Source organism: Xiphias gladius, chromosome 15 (genome assembly GCF_016859285.1).
Source record: "Xiphias gladius isolate SHS-SW01 ecotype Sanya breed wild chromosome 15, ASM1685928v1, whole genome shotgun sequence".
Lineage (NCBI taxonomy): Eukaryota > Metazoa > Chordata > Actinopteri > Istiophoriformes > Xiphiidae > Xiphias > Xiphias gladius.
In genome coordinates, this window is record NC_053414.1 from 3,951,752 (window position 1) to 3,972,764 (window position 21,013).

Genomic DNA, 21,013 nt, shown 5'->3' on the forward strand with positions numbered 1-21,013 from the left:
CTTCGCTCAGGTTTGATCGAGTCACATGATCTTTCTTTTTTTTTTTTTTTAAATCAGGAAGTGGTTTTGAAACATTGCACGGACGAAGTAATGTGACATTTTACTACACGCTCAGCAAAGCTCGATTAAACGAGGGCCTTGACCGTCACAGGTCGTTAGTTTAGGTCAGTTCTGATGTTTGAGGGGAAAAGTAGACTGGTCTTCTGAACTAACTGATGTCCTGAGTCTAGATATCAGATCAGTGTTAGGAGGGAAGGTCAGATCTCCACGATCTAGATAACGTTCAGTCTAAAACTAGGAAAACTATCATTTAATCCTTAAAGAGAGTCTGACCAAGCAGTTATAAACTCAGTCAAAAAGTTTGAACTCCATCTGCGCTCAACTTGAAGAAGGGGGGAAAAAAACAAAAAAACCCCTGAACTCCAGCGTTGGTTATTTTCCTGTGGATGAACCCACCAAGCACGGACCACACATCGACTCAGACTCAGGAAAACGTGATCACATTTCATGGTGCGTTCGTGTGACGTGACAGAAATGTCATTCACGTAAACATCAAAGGTCGGTAGTCACCACTGGGGAAACTCCAGTTTTCTGAAACCTGTCCAGGCCTGAAGGGTCAAACCAATAATGGCTGCCCCACACAACGCTGTAAAAGTTATAACTAAACCCAAAAAGTGATCCAGTGCTAAATTACTGAGCCCCACCGTCCTAAAAGTCATGAATTTTTTTTATAAACCTCGTGCACACAATTAATCTTTTCTACAAGATGATAAAAACACTTTGTACCTGGGATTAAAAGAATATTATTTTTCCGGACTCGAGGGCCTCCGTACTCTGGGTGTAATGTGCTTTATTTTGAAACCCTGTCGGGACCGACTCTGCCTTTCCCATCGCCTCCGTCCGTCCCGTACAAAGCGACCGTGGCAGAGTCCGACTCCATTTTTAAACCAACCCGTGACTGCATTTTCTGAACTTCTGTTCGGCTCCAACACGAAACCGTGACGCTCAGCTGACCCACCCTGCACTTTCTTTTTTTTCTTGACATGAGAAAAACATGACCACAATCAGACCAGACTTGGCAGCGACTGTTTTATTTTGTTTTTCTGAAAAGCTTCACGATGAGCTGAACGTCTGCAAGCTGTGTCAGGAGGAAGCAGGAGGTTGACCTTTGACCCTTTCAGGCTGACTTCACATTAAAAGCTGCTGTTTGACAAGGACACAAACAAACTGATTGTCTCTGTAACAGCTGTGCCGTTCATCACAGAAGAGAAGAATATAATCTCTAAGTTTCTTCAAGGTGCAAATGGCTTTGCCCCCCCCCCCCAAGAAGGCCTCAGTGGTCCAGGATCCGCAGGTTTCCTGAAACGATCTTGTTCTCCAGCATGGCTCCGGCGGGAATATCGATCCGGTCGCCGTGATTGGCTATGATGATGACGGTTCCCTGGTGAAAGGAAAACAGTTGGATTAGACACAGCGAGGAGCCTCGCGCTCTTCTCTTCATTAGAATTCATCGTTCTGCTTTTAACATGGCAGTGAAAGGTGGTTAAACATGTCCCACAGACCAAGGCGACGTCTTTTACGGTCTTGTTTTATCTGACCAACGGTTTTCAAATCAGAAAAAACTGTTTACTCTCACGTGTGATGAAGAAAAGCAGAAAATCCTCAGATTTGAGAAACTGGAAACGGCAACTATTTGACACTGTCGATTAATGACTAAAACGATTCGATAATCAAAATAGCTGATTAATTTTCTGTCCACGCGCAATGTTTAAGACGATGATTCAACGCCGCCAGTATTCTGAAAAGGTTGTTCCACCCTAATTACAAATTAAGTCATGTTTTCTCGCTCATCTCCAGTGGCATCTCTACATGCAGTCGGTTTTGGGATCTTTTTGGAGATGCAGCATTTGTCTCTTTGAGATTGCGGAGAAACGAGAGGCGGCGCTGAGAGAAAAAAAAAGACAAAAACTGCAGCATGTCTTTCCAGATTTCTCAGGATAATCCACAGAACGCACTACAAACACCTGCTCTCTGAATAGCCCGAGTACCTGGACAACTATGCTGTTGAACTTCTAAATGAGCACCAATCAAACTGAATGATGAAGACTCTGTGATATATTTGAAAGCTCTGGACATTCACCCTTTTAAAAAAAACAAAAAAAAAAAGCGTGGCGAGCCTTTTAGTCAATGTCGTGATGATCTTGTAGAACTTCACACGTTCCCTTAAAGCTGCGCTGTTTCAAGGCAAGTTTGGAATGAGAACTAAGCAGCTGCAGGTTTGGTCTGATCGATCAGTTTACGGGATTTTTGTGATCAAAGCTTTTTTGTGATTATCAATGTTAAAGAGCTCCGAGACCACCTGAAGCCGTCTGTCTTAGAACAGTCAGGTGTCCATATGAAAACTGAACCAGGTTTTCGTGGGTTCCGTTATTCTTCACGTTCATGGAAAGATCCTCTATGGATGGTCAGGGGCATAAATTCAAACATCAACCCGAGGTAAGTGACGCCTCAGCTGCCTGAGTCAAATCAATGAGACTCAACAGGGTCACAACACTAAGAACCGGACCTTACGCAGTAAAATTAGACATTTAAATTAAAATGCCCAAAAAATTAAAGAAAAGAAAAAACAAAACGTGATTTCTAACAAGTTTCTGCAAGTCTCAGATGTGAGGATCTGAGACTTGCAGAAACTTTCCACAACTTTTGGGACAAAATTTGTTTGTTTCCATGTCGAGCTTCAATGGAAGGAAAGAAAAAAAAAAAAAGAGCAAAAAGAATTTTGAGCTGAAAACACTAGAAGATATCGTCTTCTATCTTCTATCTTTGGAAGATATCGTCTTTTCAGACTGTTGGAGCCTCATATTTACTGCAGATAAAGTCTAGAATACCTCTGCTCATCACGTCCTCCTCTAGGGCTGCAACTAATGAATCATTTCATTATCAGCTATTATTGTTTGATCCATAAAATAAACAATCCAAAGGGGAAAATGCTCATTACAATTTCCCACAGACCAGGGCGACGTCAGCTGTCTGGTTCTGTCTGATCCAAGATCAGCAGAGGCTCGGTTCAGTCTCGCGTGTGACAAAAAAAGCATCAAACGTTTGACAGCGTCGGTGGAGCCGTCCCCCATCGCTCACATTGCAAACACACTAACAAGGGATCTTTTAATGACCAGGATGATGCAGGAAACCAAGCCTGGATCCAGGGTTCGTACGGGCCCCTGACTACAACGGCTCAGCTGCCCCGGGTGTCAGGACGGAGAAGCTCTCGGCGCGGCAGAGCAGCATCAACGGAAGCTGTCAGAGGTCAGCGCCCGTGGAAGCTCCTCACCTTCAGGGAGACGTTCTTTCCGAAGGTGACGTCTCCAGACACGGTGAGGTGGTCCAGCTCCAGCATGTCCGGGATGTTCTCGAATCTGGCCAGAAACTCCTGAACCTGCACAAAAACAAAGGACGACAACAACAAACAAATCGTCGTCGTCGTCAGTAACGGTTCAGCTGTGTTTAGTCTCTGTCTGAGAGACCTCCGCACATCAAAGACCACCTCTGCAGGTCTGGTTATACGAGAGTAAACCACCAGAAAACACACAGGTTCCAACAAAGAGATCAAACAATTAAATTTACAGCCACCAGGCCTGCCAGGACTTCATTTACACTACACGTCCTATTATCTCGATATCAAGGTAACGTGTTGTGAAGATGGAAACATTTACTTCATGAGAACGTGAGAAAATAAAAGCTTTTCTCAGCATAAAAATCCTGTCGTCTGGTACAATAAACAAAATGTCTTTTCACGTGTCCACAGGATAAAGAAACCTTTTGCTTTTTTTCCCTCATAACAAGAAAATGATTCCATCATCATGAAAAAATAACGAGACAATCGAGCCACTACCACCGTGACCAAATCACGACGTAAAGATAATTATCTGCTGAGATAACAGGATATTGATCCGAGGAGACCAACAGGAGACCGCCGGGGGACAGAGGCACTGACTTTGGTGAAGGAGCTGCCCAGTTTGACGTGCGGCGTGGTGGGAAACTCCCTCTCCTTGCTCATGGTGAGCGAGCCGGCGTCCAGGCTGTAGAGGTTCGACATCACCAGCAGCAGGTCGGACGACGTCTTCACCGGCAGGAAGCGGCTGCGGGGGACGTTCACGCCCATGACGTTGTCGAAGCTCTTGATGGCGGCGCCGACCGCCGTCTCCAGCTGGATGACGTTCAGGCCGCCCTCCAGCGTCTGGGGAGAGATGCGGGGGGGTTAAGTTAAGCGCGGCCGTCAGGATTTCATAGAGTCCGAGACGATGAATCAAATGTCTCCAATCACAAAATATTCAATTTATTATAATGTGCGACAAGAAAAAGCAGCAGTTCCTCAAACTCGAGAACATGGACCCACCGACTTTTTGGTATTTTCATTTTATTTTTTTTAACAATTCAATCGATTATCAAAATAGTTGGCAATGAATTTTCCTTCTAAACTAATCGATGAATCGTTGCAGCTCTCGACTTGTGACACACAAACATAAACATGAGCCTGTTGGTGACGTGACACACAACGTTTTTGTTTTTTGTTTGTTTATTTCCAGGGGAGGTTGGTAAATATCTACTGTTAATGCTTGTTTTATTTATTATTATTGGTAAACTGAATGTTAAAGCTTGTCACAGCTGATTCTGGAGGTGTCAGTTTATTAGGTACACCTGGCTCAAACTAATCCAGTCAGCGAGGCGTCAATTCAACTCTGATCATTGTGGAGGAAGTCATTTGTTCTGCTGTTGAACTGTGTCGTGTCTCTATTATTTTGTCTAAATGTCTAAATATCAGACACACCTCTCAGTGGGACAGTTTTGGCTTGGGGTACATGCAGTGCTAAAATGCAAAACGATAAACCGCGGGAAAAAAAAACCAGAACTTCGCCACCGACCGATAATCTCTACGCGTTAATGTTCAGGTTTCATTAAGGTTCTCTACACGTGGTCGGTGGCACATATGTTTTACCCCGTTGTGCGTCTCCCCGTGGAGACGCCAAACCCTCGCAGCAGTGTCGCCCTGGATGTTGGGCTTCATTGCTGCCATCAAGGTTCAATCAGCTTTAAACATAACCTCGTCTGCCAGTGTCCTTTCAGTGCGCGACCAACCTCTGACAGACAACAAGGTCTGAGGTCCAAGGACTCGTCAGCGAGACCTGAAAAACCGGTCGACGTGCGTCAGGGATCTGACAGGATTACCGGGCAGTAAACACTGGTACTTCCCTGCTACCTGGCTCACCTGTGCAGCACTTTGAGGTCCTGCTTTATTTTACAGGTAAGGATTTCCTCTCAAGCTTCCCGGCTTTCTTAAAAAAGAAAAGCTTAATGTAAATATCCATTGATTATTAATTTATTATCGGAAACCAAATCGCCATGAATGTCGAGTTGTTTGCTAGATTGTGGACAAACTTTTGCTCGTTCAGCCGATGCGCTGTGCAACGACAACAGGACTCTCAACTGACCGAACGCATTAATTGGAAAATGTATTAATGAGATTCTATCAGCTCTTTTAAAGAAGTGTCCGTAGAAAGTTATTAGGAAATTACAGACCTGTAAAATAAAGTGTCGTCTGTGCTCTGAAACCAACAGTCACATGTGAAGAGTCTAAAAGCCTCATTGCTGTTAAAAAACCTTGAGGTTGACGATGATCTCCAGGTCCATGGCGTTCTTCTCCTGCAGCCTCTTCATTGCGGGCAGAGAGATCCACAGGTTGTTGGTGTTGAAGATCTTGAACTTGGTGACGGACTTGAACTCGTCCACGTGGGCCTTGGGTACCTGAGCGATCTCCAGCAGCCTCAGGTGGTCCTGGTACTGGATCAGAGTACCGCCCTATAGGGAGGAGACGGGAACAGCAGTGAGAGGCTGGAGAGACCGAGTCTGGCCCAGATCATCAGATGAGCGAAACCCTGAATGGACGGATGTTCGACTCTGTGTGACGGCGAACCGCGCTGACCTTGACGTCGGCTCTGGTCTTGTCGGTGACCTCCATGATGAACTCGCAGCGTCTGTCGTCCGGCTGACTCATCAGGTGGTGGAGGATGAAGAGGTCGACGGTGGCGCCCAGGTTGTCGATGTTGGACACGAAGATGTACTCTTTCCCCTCGGCGAGGAGTTTGTCCAGCAGCCCCGAGTTGTAGAAGCTGGCGTAGATGTCTCCGTGACCCGGCGGGTACCAGGCCTCCGTGTTGTCACTGCTGTTCCCCATGTTTTTGGCGATCGGCAGCAGGGACTCCTTGTTGATCCTGGGATACCTGGGAGGAGGAGAATGTATCGCTACTTTAAACCAGTAAATAAGCCGTTATTTCCCAGTTTCATGTGCTTCAGTCTCCCTCCATAATAACTGTTTACTTTCCAGTGTGTCGCCGTGTCTGTGCCCCAGTGATAAAAACACTGCCCTGCAAACATTTGATTTTTTTCAGATCTCCAGGTCTTTACTTCCACAGATTATCCTCCGTTCCCTCACCTACACCAACACCGATCATTTTCTTAACCAAAGTTTCATCCATGTCTCAGGGAAAATATTAAAACAGCAATCTGGGGAGAGAAAACGAAAGTTGAGTTGGATTTTTGACGGAGTCACACCTGGACAACAACCAACCCCCTACCAGATGACAGATGCTGCCTGAGCTGTGACAGATTTACACGGGTTTTTGCGTCGTATTGTATTTTCTTTTCTTCATCATTTATTGTTTTACATTTTAGTTAAGGTTGTTTATTTTTATCGTTTTCATGTTTCTTGGCTAATTTAAATAGTCACTGTTCAGACTGCCAACTCTATACTATGACTCAGTGAATGCGGCTGTATGGATTTCTAATGGTTTTTCTTGAGGGTTCAAAAAATAAAGTACGTAAAAAGTTATAACAATAAAATCAGAAACCACAGACGACATTTTTAGGTTCATCCACATTAGTGTGGAGAAGCTGAAGATAGAAGCAGAGTCTGTTCTGTTTTTTGTATTGAATCTGGTGTGTGTGTGTGTGTGTGTGTGTGTGTGTGTGTGTGTGTTGTACCTGCTCTGGTTGAAGGTGTGGATGTTGACCCGGTGGTGTTTGTATTTCTGCAGGATCTTCTTCGTGTCTTCGTTGGTGTTGAAGGAGTTCATCAGGACCAGCGGCACGTCGGCGTTAAAGGTTTTGTTCAGATGCTGAAAACGAAAAAGCAGCAGAGCTCAGTTCGGCGTGATCGTCGTCGCTGGCTCAACGGTCAGAGCCGCCTCCTGTGAAGGTTTGTGCGTTCTCTACCTCGATCTGCTGCACCGTCAGGTCCAGGAAGGTGTTCTCGTTGCGGACGCTGATCAGACTCTTGGGGCCCTTGCAGCCCATGCTGGTTCCCAGACCTCCATTCAGTTTGACCACAGCGAGCTTGTTGAGGCTGGCGGCGATGTTGTCGGGGAGACCCTTCGCCTTGATCTTCTTGTAGGGCTGGATCTGTTGAGACAGAGCAGAGTGAGGACGAAAACTGAGAACATTTAAACCTGGGCGCTTGAGCCCCTCCAACAATTAAAAATCCTCATTTCAATTAAGTTTTTAATCATTAAATTACTGTAAAACAAAAAGGTGCACAGACAGAAATCACTGTTGCTCTGAGTGAATTATGACATTCTGTATTGTGGCCACAGATACAGTTGGTTTAAGCTTTTCAAGTTTGACTTTTATTTCATTCTACTTGACTTCACTTTTTATCTGTTTTTACTTTAAGTTTGTTTCACTTCTCGTCCATTTTGTGTCCACGGCTTTCAATTGTGCATTTACCTAATTACGTCTTCCTTGAGAAACACTAGGTGTTTCTTTCTGTTCAGGGCTGTAAATATTTATCCACAAATCTGTCAAGTAAATAGCATACGAATGTGGAAGATGAGTTGTTTTTTTTTATAATGAAAGAGAAATAAAATGTACTCGCTCTACATTTGGCCGAGAGAAGAAATCGTATCAAATTTATCAGTCGATAGCTGCAATATGCAAAGGATCACGTGTGGAAGTGCTTTTATGTTGTCAGGACTCCAGGAACGTCGTTTCCTTTGAAAGCGACTATTTATCTGTCACTTCGCAGAGTGACGATTGCGCTTGACGAACGCTAGGATGCTGGGATTTAAAAAAGGAGAGAAACTGGAATTGAACGATAGGAACAGCTGGAGTTGTGAAATCAGTCGGAGTCCGAGGGACGTAAACAAAGTCTCGAAGGTCAAAGAACCTAAATTTCAACACTGGAATAAATCAGAGCACGTCGATTTACTGGTTGGTGTCTGTGTTCCCGGTACTAACCGGTAGATTCCACCAGAAACACGATCAAGGTCGTTTTAGAGGATGTAGTTTGTGTTGCTGACAAACTGCGTCGTGTTATACAAAGAGGTGTTTCCATGATATAAATGAGGTGAATAAAATAACAGAAACACCACAACACTACAACTGAGTAACTAAAACACAATACGTCGATAATACAATGCTTTACAAAGCTCGGACTCGACCATCCGGGTTTCAGAAAGAATAAATCATTAACTCGAGGTAACGATTTTCCTCGTCATTCCTCGGATATGTTGCCCGATTTCATAAAAGCCACTGAACTCCGTGCTGGCCTTGACTTCACTGCGGCGCACGGGCTGTCAGGTTAATGTTACACAAGACGGCAAACTGCAGGGTTTTTTTTGTTTTGTTGTGACACAAACCGTCAATAACCCCTCTGTCTGGTCAGGGTGACCAGGAAGTCCACAAAACTAACATGAAAGTTAAGCCTCCATTAGACCTGCAACAAGTAACCTGGCCGGCGTCATCTATCTGTCAGAGTGATGGCTTTCTGTCATCCTTGTCCACCATGTGGACGTCCATCGCTGCTACTCTACCGTTGGGGACAGAAATGCTCGGCACCGCTGGAAAAAACACAACATTATATTGTATAAGCGCTTCCAGTTCTGCCGAAGGCTACATTAGCGATGGTTTTTAAACTTCTTAAGCCACTGAAGCCTTAATTAATGACCATTGTGGGCTCGAGTGACACTCGCCGCACACGCGTCCACTGACTCGTCTCCAAAGTGTCTTTGCTGCTTGTGTGGCAGACGTTGTGTGTCCTGGCCACATACAGGTGTGACAAGTAATATGTTAAACTTGGTTTTACTCTGCCAAACACACAGAAAAAGCATCAGTGTGTTTTATGCTGTGAATACTGGCCTGGCTTGAAAAGAACTTTTGTTTTTATCACTTTCAGCTGTCGCATTGCTCTTTTCTTTTTTTTTAAATCAGAGCTTTTACGAGACTTTTTCAGAGGCCCGAATGAGATGCAGCTGCAGCTGCAGTTGCAGTTGCAGTTGCAATGCTTTTCAACCCCCTTCGACGCAAGTTTTAATTTTGTGAAAGAAATCACCCTCTCCAAGAAGGTCCTGGATCTGAATCCGCCGACCGGTGGAATGAATGGACGGAAATAAAACTGAATGTGTGAACCAGCCACGTGTGTGCGAGTGTGTGACTTGCATAAGAACGCTCGGCATATAGTGTGTCACATTCTTTGATCGGCCGTCGTTATGATGATGATATCCTGCGGGATCGGACTCAGACATTGGTCTTAAGGTCGTTATCAACTACAGCTGGGAGTGGGGCGGGGGTGGCTCTGGGGGTCGGATATGAGGGCGAGTCCCACAGGAGATAAATGTCAGCGTCTCACCGCTCTACAACCCAACTGCGAATGCTGCAGCGGTCAAACTATTCTTAGTCCTAACCTTCACTCTGCCTGGGTATTCTGGGAACACTGAAGGACAGACGGACTCTGTGTGTGTGTGTGTGTGTGTGTGTGTGTGTGTGTGTGTGTGTGTGTGTGTGTGTGTGAGTGTGTGAGTGTGTGAGTGTGAATGAAATGTCACCATGCTGATAAATAGCTTTAGCCTGAGTGTTCTCTGTGCTGAGATCTGGTTACGTTAGCTTGTTTCTGAAGCACGATGCTCGTAGAAAGTTGAAATCATTTATGAGGGCCAGTCCAACATTTTGGGACATGTACTTGTTTGATGCCAGAGGAAAACCAGATGACAGGATATCAGTTTTAGCACTGCGTGTCCAGTACGGAGACGAGTGCAGGATGTGTTCAGTCTAGCTTAGCACAGACACTGGAAATAGGGAGAAACTGCGCGTTGTGCAGACCTGCGCTTCGAGAAAGGTCGAATGCTGCAGGAGGTGGGTTGGAAACAGAGACAGAAACAAACGTACGACATACAAGTTGTCAGTCCTGGTTGAGAATGATCTGAACCCCTGAATATTAGGTACAGAATTTAGAATATCTCCAGAAATAAATGTCTTCGCCATTGTGAAAAAAGAAACTGGAAATGATCAGCCCCATTTGGATTTTGTATGATCCAAAATATTTTAATGAAATGTCCAAAGTTACTGAACAAAAGAAAATGAAAAAACAAAACTAGCATAATAGTGAAATAACACAAACACAAAATCTACCCCAGACACAATTATTGGCACCTTCACTAATATCTGGTTGCAGAACCTTTGGCAACATTGACGGCCTCTAAATGCTTCCTGTAGCCAACGAGAAGCTTCTGGCACCTGTCTGCTGGTAGTTTCTGCCGCTTCTTCCATTACTATGCGTTAAAGCTCTTTATAGTTTGCAGGAGTCCTTTTTGCAACGGCAGACTTCAGCTCTCTCCAAAGGTTTTCAATGGGATTTAGGTCAGGACCCATCACTGGCCAGTTTAAAACAGTCCATTTTTTCCTTTTCAACCATTCTTCTGTGCTACTGGATGTTTGCTTTGGGTCGATGTCCTGCTGAAAGACCCACGACCTTCACCTCAAACCCACTTTTCTGACACTGGGTGACACATTTGGCTCTAAAGCGCCTTGGTTCGTCTTCCCTTTGATACATTCAGTGCCTCCAGAACCAGAGGCAGCAAAGCAGCTCTACAGCCTGATAGACGCTCCTCCATGTTTTACTGTAGGTAGGATGTTATTTTCCTTATCCCAGAAAGACTGCGGCTTATCTATGAAGGTTTTTGCAAACATTAGTTTTGTCCTTGACCGTGTCCTATGGAGCCCTACTTGGTTTAGTGCGCGGCATCGGGTACGGACTGAAACCACCGCTCCAGATTGATCCAGGTCGGCCTGAAGCTCTTTAGATGTCTTGCTTAGTGTTTTTTCCACAACCTTCTCAGACTTCTGTCGTTGAGTTTCTTCTCGGCCCCACGTCCTGGAAGCGTCTTGACAGTTTTAATGAATGTGAAACTTCCTGAAAACATGACCAACCGTTGAAACAGGGATTTCAGGATCTTTGGCGGTCGCCTTGTGGCCTCTGGGATCGTTTCGTGTTCTGATAAAAGTGTCTCTGTTGCTCCCTTTTTTTTTTTCTCCATTGTGTCAAAGAAACAGGAAGCAATCGGCCCCTTTTTAATGCAGTAAAACCATCATTCGTTGGTTAATTCAGGTCATATGAACACTGACAATTAAGCACCGATGAGTCTCATTTGTTTTTTATTGTTTTAGGAACTAATTTGAATTCATCAAAAAGGTGCCCGTAATTGTGCCGAGCCTACTTTTTATGCCTGTATTTTTTACTTCACTATCTGAGAGCATTTTTTATGTTGTTGTTGATGTCCAGTAACATTTTATTACTCTAAATAATTTGCATTTATTTCTGAATCTGAATTAAATTCTGTATTTAAAATTCAGGCGTGCCACTGATTTCGACCAGGACTGCAAGAAACAGCCAAGCGAACGCACCAAAGTGAGCCATGAAAAATTTCAGCTCTTTTATAGACTGTTGATAAAAATGTCACCAAGCTTGTGTTAATCTGCAACCATCATTTGAGCATGTATAAGACAGAAGTGTCTGTACAAATGCTAGTGTAAACATTTTTCTTACATTTTAGGTAATTTTTGTCCAATCTTACCTAATCTGTGAAATTGACTTCTGGAGGAAATCACGTTTTCGTCACTGACGATCCCGACACGCCACATGATCAGAGCTGAAAGTCCACTTGGATCCAGTCAAGGATTAGAAATATTGACACACAAACCCAAAACCTGCAGTTATACAACAAGACTCTACCAGACCTCATTAGACTGAAGATAGTTTGGACCTGGGTCACCTGGCTTCTTTAATTCTCTGGAATAACTGAATTCTTCCTTCAATGCTGTCAAAGCCATTTTTAGGCTGTAGTGTTTTGTTTTTTTTGGTTTTTTCTCTTCCCCAGAGACTTGGAAAAAAGCTCCAAGTGCAGGTCGAGGGTTCAGGGAGCTGCTCTCAGAGTCGATGCTGTTCTAAAACACTTAGACATTTATAGAAACAAACTTCAGCAGCTGAAAAAAAAAAAGAATAAATCTGGACACATCTGTAAGAGAGCGAAATGAGGAGCAGCATGTGCTCTGGGCTCCGCAGTCACACCCCCGCCCCGTTCCTGATCTGTGATTAACTGTGCTGCTGCAGATATATGACGCTGCAGCCTGATGTTCTGCACAGTCAGTTCACACTTTGTTGTTCCGACGTCTGACCTGGGCTTTGGCATGAGCACCCACGTTGGATTACGACAGAGGACCCCAACATGAAACCCTGAGCTCTGGTAAACAGCGTGACCGGAGGTATCTGGTTCTTACCGAGTCCTCTGGCGGCCGGTTGATCTTGCACCAGTCGACTGCGGGACCTTTGACCTGAAGGAATCTGTGGAAGAGCTTTTTGAAGCCATCGAAATCCTTTCTGGAGATCTGCAACAGAACAAACCCAACATCAGCTTACGCTGTCAGAAGTCTGAGGGCTACCAGGAGCTGGTATTTTAGGTCCGGTCCGATTCATGGTCTTGTTTACTTATTCTTTGACCAGACAGCTCCTAAGTAAAATCAGAAAAAAACGCCAGAGATCATATCGGTGACACTGAACCCCGAACTGCTCCTGATGCTGCACCATCCCTGTGTGAATGTGCGTGAACGAGACATACGATGTCGAGCACTTTGATTGGTCGATGGACTAGAAAAGCCCTTTGTAAATGCAGGCCCAAGGATGTGAGTGTTTCTTCGCTATTTTTAAAATTCATAATATGGCGAACTCGCAGAACTGAGGCAATAATCTTAGCAACATTTTGACTAACATGTCTACTGTGTCACAATTACAATAATGACTATTAAGCAATGTACTGTTACATCAGTGTCACAGTAAAAATCGTTGCAGTGTATGTTGCAGCACACGCTGCATCAGTACATGCGTGTGTGGCCGCGTGTGTCTGCGCGTTCCCTTGCAGGACCTCTGGGTTGTTCACCTCATGTTCCGCCAGCAGCCCACAACTCTCCCAACGGAGTCTATGTGCTGTGTGTTCAGGTGACCTAACGGACCCCCTGTATGCAATAACGCAAATATTTGTTCTATATATGTAACAAATTTAACAAAAAAAACAAAAAAAAAAAACAAGTGTCTGACTGGATACAGATGACACAGTACAAAAAGAAAAAAAATAAGTTATTTTCGGCCGGATATATTAAATCAAATTACTTGAAAGAAGTTAAATGAAAAGAGCAAGGATGAACATTTTTTCGGCCAATCAGTGAATTCAGAGCACGGCAAATCAGATTTTAATCACCTGCTACACCACGACTACAATCTGTTGTTCTCAGATCCACATTTAAGACTTAAAAAAAATTAACGTATTAACCATGTGCCTGGAACTTAATTGAGATATCTAACAAATGAGCTGAATATCTCTGAGAACATACAGACGGAAGCGGTGAGAATGATACTCCTCCGCTGGGAAACGGACTGGGATTTGCTCTCACGCCTCTCGCCACGGTTTCTCTCACCTCCGCCTCCGTCTTGTCGGCTGTGGTGAGCAGCGCCTCCAGCTCGCGGTGCATCAACTCCTCGTGCTGCTTACGGAGCTTCTCCTGGAACTCCGTCATCGCTCCCCTGGTCAGGTCTGCAGACACAGACACGGCCAGTGGAAGTCGAAAAACGAAGAGTGAAATTCAGTTTCATTTACTTTTCCCCTCAGACATTAAACCCCAGAGATGCATTTTACACAGAAGGGGCCTCTGCTGTTTGTTCGCCTGCAGGTCTGGAGTTACAGACTGTCGCCGCTGGTTTCCAAAACACATTACAAACGGCTCTTATAGTCCAACACGGTAGAAACTCTGTGACTTTGCTGGCTTCAAATGACAAAATCACTGCACAAAAGTTAAGAGAAGTACAGTTGATATGGAAAACAAAGACGGCAACTCTTCTTGAGAGAGGACGATATCTAACGTCAAGTCTCCAACTGTTACAAACACAAAGAACAGAAAACGCACTGGATGTTTTTTAATTTTCTGAAATGAAAACGGCCAAATTTAATCTTCATGAGTATCGCTCAAAAATATCGGTAACTACAACCTACTAATGTCTGAGCTGAACAATCTTAATCAGTTGAAGAAAATTGATTTTAAAATGGACGAATTTGGGGGAAAAAAAAAAAAAAGTTGCTGTTTTTAAGTTGAAATCTTTAAGATTTCGATCTCGATTATTTTCATTAAAAAAAAAAAAAAAAGACCTTTTTTACTCGGCCATCGTGCGTGTTTTAAATTCAAAAGTTCAACAACTCATTTTGGTTTGTGCACCATTACAAACATTTAGGCAAAAATAAAAAGGCAACTGCAACAAAACGGAACGGCTGAAACCAATAAAACAATATAACACAACAAACAGGAAAAGATTTTCTAGAAGATGAAAAGCTGTCGGCTGAAGCCAAGCTCATTACACTACACTTGTTATATTACATAACCGATCTGGCATCAAAAACTACAGCACTAATGACAACATGTTATTCTGGTCATACATTTTCAAATTTGCTCATCAAGTTATGCTTAAGCATTTTTCTTTAACTTGCAAACTTAAGAGGAAAAAGGTCTTTATTTCTGTTCCATAAAATACACCCGTTTACCTGAAATACAATAATTGTTCATTTCTGAAGGGTTTTCAAAGCGAATTGTGCAAAACTGCTACAAGAAATCATGAAATTTAAGCTCAAAATAGAAAAAGCACAAACATTAAAGTTACAGTCAATGTTCTTACAAAAAGAAACAGGCAAACGCAATATTAAAAGAAATATGACACAAACACGTTCTCACAGAATGAATTACGAAGAGTTCGGCTGGTGGATTTAAAACAATAAGAGCAGCTCTCAGGTCAACTGCTGACATCAAATTAAAATGCTTTGTCTATCAGTGTCTGGAGTTAACTGAAGAACCGAGTCCACATTAAACGCTTTCTTCCTTTTTGAGGACAGGTTGTCTTTCCCGTTGTTTTATAATAAATTTAAGGTGACAAACTTTTTCTTAAAACCAGGAGAGTTTACGACTAAAACCTGTAAAATGTTCTGTTGGAGGAATTTCATTCATCCTGTGTCAAATGTGACGCCAGCCTGGCTTTGAGAATGAAACAGACGATCAGCGCAAACCGAAAAATTACTACGGGACGGGACAAACCCCTTAACGAACGAAATCACAACAAAAAATCTGGGGACACATCTGTCCCCAGATGTGTCAAACTTTGGTCTGGATGCAAACTTACCAGTTACAAGTAGAGACATTTTACGTCAGTCTGTTTGAAAAACCCGTGACGGTAAATAAATTAAGATCTGTGGGAAGGAGGCAGCGGGCTGGTATTTGGTGGCAGATACGTCAGCTCACAGCGAGTCCAAGCGTTTGTTAAAAAGTGAAAATGGTCCCAAAGAAAAAGTAAAAGTCAGCGGCTGTCAGAGAACAACAGATGTCTTCCTCATCCTCGGCTGAGAGGAAGGTCACAGATCCGCAGCACCGACCCTGAGCTCAGCACAAGGCCTGCCCACAGGCACACACACACACCAATCACACACAACCAGAGTGAGTGTGTGTGCGTGTGCGTGTGCGTGTCGTGGGTAGGCTGGTAATGTGACAGTCCTGCCCACTCAGCGTTGTGGGCGTAAAGCAACAATTAACGCTGAAACAATAAGTCGGTTAATTGATCTGAGCAGAGGACTTGGACCAAAAAAAAAATCTGATCTGAAAAGTTCTCAAACATAAATTTTCAGAGCAGAGATTAAACCATCAGTCGGTTCATCGGATAGTCGACAGTCAGAAAACTAGTCTGCATCTATTACGATCATCCATCGGCCATTTAAGTCATTTTTAAAGCTAAAATACCAAACTGATCGTTTATAATTTGAAAACGTCACCGTGGGTTCTGAAAAGTTCTGTTTTGTTTTTTTTAACCCTTTTATGAAGTTTCTCTGACGATTCACTAAAAAACAACTGACAGATGAATGGATACTGAAAGTGGAGTAGCAGCCGTGAAAATCGCCACAACTGCACGTTTCATTTCGTGTGATTCTGATGCAGAATCGGCCCAAGTGTCACCCGTTTTTTCCTACATGACAGTTAACGGCCGAGCCACCGCTTTACAGGCTCCAGGTCTAGAACAGCTGCAGTAAGGACTGTAACTGTTTTCATTATGATTAATGTGCTGAATGTTTTTCCTATTAAAATCGACTGGTCTGTGAGATGTGACGAAAAAATAGTGAAAACAAATGGCAAAGATATTCAGTTCACTGTGACGTGTGACAAAAACAAGCAGCAAATCTTCAGGTCTGAGAAGCTGGAACCTTTTAGACATTACAGCCTTTTTTTTTTTTCCCTCTCACTACTTTTACTTCATAAACTACTGAAACGGTTCGACTGTCAAAGCAGCCGCTGATGGTTTTGCTTTCCGTCAAGTAATCGGCCGATCGACTAACTGTTTCAGCTCTGACGGCAGCGACAGAGAGGTGTCGAAAAGCGCCGAGACCCGGCAAAGCTGCCGCCAAATATGTAGTCAGGTTGATGATCTTGATACGACGACCTCGTTCTCTGATCGGACGGTTCCTCATTTACGTCAAAAAAAGGTTTTTGGAGAAAAACGTGTTTATACTTCTCGAAGTTCTGACAGCGTTGGCAAAATTATCAAAAACCTCCGATCTTCAGCCGTTGCTGCGACGCATCGTTGGAAAATGGCAGATTTTCGCCAAAGGGTGACCACTGAATAAAATATTGAGACAACCGTCAACTAGACTCCTGGTAATCCCCCAGGATACTCTCAAATTCAAGGATTACTTGTAGAGAAAGAGCATTTATTCATTTTTAAGCTGTAGTTTACAGTGAAGGACGTTTTCAGTCTTGCATCACGTGTAACAGTTGCTGTGATTAAACGCTGGAGCCGAATATTTGTGTTACACCTTCCACCTCGTGTCACCAGAGCTGAGCGAGTTTGACCGGACGCCTTCGGCACTGAGCTGTGTGGGGTTTTGTGCGCAGGCTTTGTGAGCAGTAGGCTTCCGTGTAGTGGGGGAGAGGAGTGTATTTCTTTACTTATATGCTTCTGACGCTTCTCAGAAAACGTGTCAAAGATCTGCAGTGAAACGGCTCAAAACGTGCGTTTTTACATGTAGATCAGAACAGTAGTTCGATTCAGACACTCTGTAAACTGTGTACGAGTTTCCTCCGGTTGATCCTCTCTGGTTTTGTTAATTTTATGGTTACAATCAGTAGGAGTTGAGGTCTGGGGAGCTCGTGTAATGTGTAGTGTTTTGGCGCTTTAAAGCCACGTATACTTTCCCAGTGAGGCTATAATGGTGACCTTTGCCTTGACCTTTGCACCCACACGCAAAGGTCGAAAGTGTGGCCCCGGGAACCTCGGGAGGGGTCTTCAGTGGATCACCAACAAAGTGAGGAATAGTTTTGATTTCACTGTATTTTGACGCACTGTGAGGAAGACTTGCTACTCGTCCTCAAGTCACACAAACTGCAATTTACGTAATTCACAGAGCAACTAAAGTCTCCCTGGCTTTTCCCTACAACTACTCATTGTTTTTATTCTGATTTTACTAACTTTGTTCTTAGTTTCTTGATTTGACCTATTTTTAGATCATTTTATCTACTTTTTAAATCACTTTGAAATGCCTTGTTTTAAAGGTGCTGTACAAATAAACGTGCTCTTCCTTAAGTCTCACTTACATTGATCTTTGTTTTCCTCTTGTGGTTTTACTTCTATTCTTAATATTATGTTGTAAAGCACTTTGTAACTATATTGAGAAAGGAAGTAACATTATATAAAGTTCATTTGTTTGTCTATTTTTAGATTATATGCAATTTTACGAATTAAAATTCATCTCCTGGCCAATTTTTCTATATATATTCATACAGTATAGTTCTGAAATCAACAGAACAATAATCAGCAGTTGATTATCATTTAAGAAATTTTTCAAGCAAAAGTGCCGAATATTTTCTGGTTCCAGGTTTTTAATTGTGAAGATTTGCTGTTTGTCTTTGTCTTATTCTATTCCAGACCTGGGGATCAGGATCCAGACCTGGGGATCAGGACCCCGCCTGTCGGACACAGGATAAATATCGGGGTTCACGAGATGCGTCGTCAGAAAAAAGCAGAGTCCAGCTACATAAAAATTTAATTGTTATCTTTTCTTTTTAAATGCATCTTTTCTTTCTTTGCGTACAACCGGGACCTTTTTACCTCTTTGGGCCACGGAAACATATTCAATTGAGACAATATCATGAGTTCAGAGGTCTCGAGTCAGAGGTAGACAGTTTTACTTTAAGAGGTAACGCGGAGACAAGTTGGTGAAACGCTGCCTCATGTGATAGTAAACAGAAAACATCAAGGTCCTGGAGTGTTGGTCGGACAAAACGAGCAGTTTCACGGTAAAATCTTGGAAACCGTCACAGACAACCAGTAATCAATTAATCGAGAAACTAATCGACTGATTAATCGATAACGAAAATGACTGCTGTTGGTGTGTAGCTGATTTTGAGTGGAGATTTGTAGTTTTCTGCGTGTGACCTTATTGGCGACAAGTGTGAGTCGCTCACACACAGACACACACACACACTCTCTCTCTCACACACACACACACACACACACAGAGGTAAGACACAGACACCAGCTGGGACGGTTATATTTTCTTTCACATTTTCACCCCAAAAACTGCAAACAACATTTATTCGTGACGAACTTTTCGTGCGCAAGCAGCTACAGGTCTTGTCTGCCGAAGCCGTTACCCACCTGAAACACACTGTCAAAGAACCGGGACAGTCTCGAAAGCACAGGCGAGGACAAAACGGACAACCTCGGAACGGGACAAACTACCGCCCAGACCCGGGGGACTCAGTTTTCGGGACCAAAGACAAGTCAAGTCACACCGCCCTAGACCTCCGCGGTCGTCTCCTGCTCCTCCTCCTGCCGCTAGCCGCTGTAGCAAGCGGACAGCCTAACGTGCTGCCGCGCTCCGCCTCCCAGGGGACACGTGACGTGGCGAGCGCCGGATGTCGAAGAACGGTGATTGGTCGAAAGTACCCGTCAATCACACACAGCTGCCAACGTGCCACGCCCACCCCACCTGTCGCCTGGGACACGTTGTTCCATTCTTTTTATTTTTACAACGTCAGTGCTTCATTGTTTCATCTTATTTAATTGCGGCAAAGTTTTTATTTCAATTTTATTTAAAACTCTCAATTCGTCACTTTTTACGCCGCTTTTGGTCAATTTAACACTTTTTTTTCAACTGCACCCAGTTTTGACTAAATCGATGTCTTGTCGATTTCAAGTTCAGTTCATTTGTATTAATTTTATTTAATTCTTAGTTTTACTACATAACTATTCTTTTTGTGTGCGTGTTTTAGGTAAAATATGAGATTTCATTCATATTTTTAACTGCAAAATAATTTCATATTCCTTTGTTTATTATGTATTATTCCATTTTAGCTTTTTTTTTTAAAGCCCCTCTTATTCTTGTTAAAACCTACTCTGCCTTTTCATATTGCCCTGTGCGTCTTTAACACTCTACCTCGTCTTTACTGGCTCATGTGAAGCATTTTCGATCGCCTTGTTGTTGAAAGGTGCCATAGAAATAAACTTGCCCTTCAAATGAGAACATTAAACTTTTTTTTTTTTTTTTTTAAATGTAATATGTTTTGGACACTGAAGGAGCCTACTACTAAAAGTCACCTTTCCGTTTACTCACATAAGGGTACTTATTATAATCGTGTGCTAAAACGGCAGGAGAAAATCCATTTCAGCCTGTGTTGTGGCAGCGGATTGGTTGGTGTTATAGTAGGATGTGATGGTTACACCTTTTACTTTAGTAAAAATAGCAACTTACACTGTGAAAACACTCTGTCACAAGTCCCTCAAGTAAAAGTACAAAAGTATGAGCAATAAAAAGTACTTAAGGTATTAAAAAATAAGTCATCTGGCAGCAGGATGGTTCCTGTCATTGTAAATCCAATATCACATAACGCAATATCCCATTGTTATTAATAAAACTTCACTATTAATGTTGTAGCCGTTCACCGTATTTTGCCTATTTGGTAGTTTATCCCTTCACAATACAGATGAGTGTTTAAACAGAAGAACCTAACTAGTAATTACAGCTGTCAGACCAATGTAGTGGAGTAGGAGTAGGAAGTAGCTTGAAGTGGAAATACTCGAGTAAAGTACCTCAAAATTTTACTCAAGTACAGTACTTGAGTAAATGTCCTCTGTTACTTGCCACCGATCGATAATCTAAATTTATTTGTTTGAATTCAGTTAATCAAATTTCCAAATGACGGTGAACCTGAGGGCCTCGCCCCGAGGGCCACGAGTAATTAAACAAATAAATAACCGAAGAAGGATCGATCACAAAGCTCCTCATCGATCAGCTCAGATTGATGCTGCCCCCATGTGGTTAAATATGAGTCAGTGCCAAACACACAGGAGAACATGACAGAGATCAAATAACGTGCAGGGGGATTAAAAAAAAACAAAAAAACAGGGCCTGGTAGAAATAAACCCCTCTCCTCTGTTTACTGAGCCGAGTTCATTATTGGCATCGGGTTCAGCTCCTACGCTGGGATTTTGAAAACCCCGTCGCATAAAAGACACTGGTGGCGTTTCAGCGGAATGGTGGCAGAAGGCATCCGGTGCGTGCGGTTTTTGGCTGCCTCATCAGGACATGCTCCGAAGCAGTTGCACCCCACG

General features: G+C 43.2%; 1 protein-coding gene across 2 annotated transcripts; it reads right to left on the bottom strand.

Annotated features, from left to right (window-relative positions):
* Positions 1–1,062: 1,062 nt before the first annotated feature.
* LOC120799942 (UTP--glucose-1-phosphate uridylyltransferase-like) lies at positions 1,063–19,262 on the bottom strand. Of its 2 annotated transcripts, none has more exons than XM_040145525.1 (10): positions 19,058–19,262; positions 13,795–13,910; positions 12,604–12,711; positions 7,270–7,455; positions 7,039–7,172; positions 5,981–6,278; positions 5,659–5,856; positions 3,995–4,237; positions 3,332–3,436; positions 1,063–1,441 (listed from the first exon to the last, which is right to left on the bottom strand). In XM_040145525.1, exons 2-10 carry the CDS (start codon positions 13,891–13,893, stop codon positions 1,334–1,336), a joined length of 1,479 nt encoding a protein of 492 aa, XP_040001459.1. In that variant the 5' UTR covers positions 13,894–13,910; positions 19,058–19,262; the 3' UTR covers positions 1,063–1,333. The 2 variants fall into 2 exon arrangements, with proteins under 2 accessions (XP_040001459.1, XP_040001458.1); XM_040145524.1 differs by lacking the exon at positions 19,058–19,262 and adding an exon at positions 15,539–15,817.
* Positions 19,263–21,013: the final 1,751 nt, after the last annotated feature.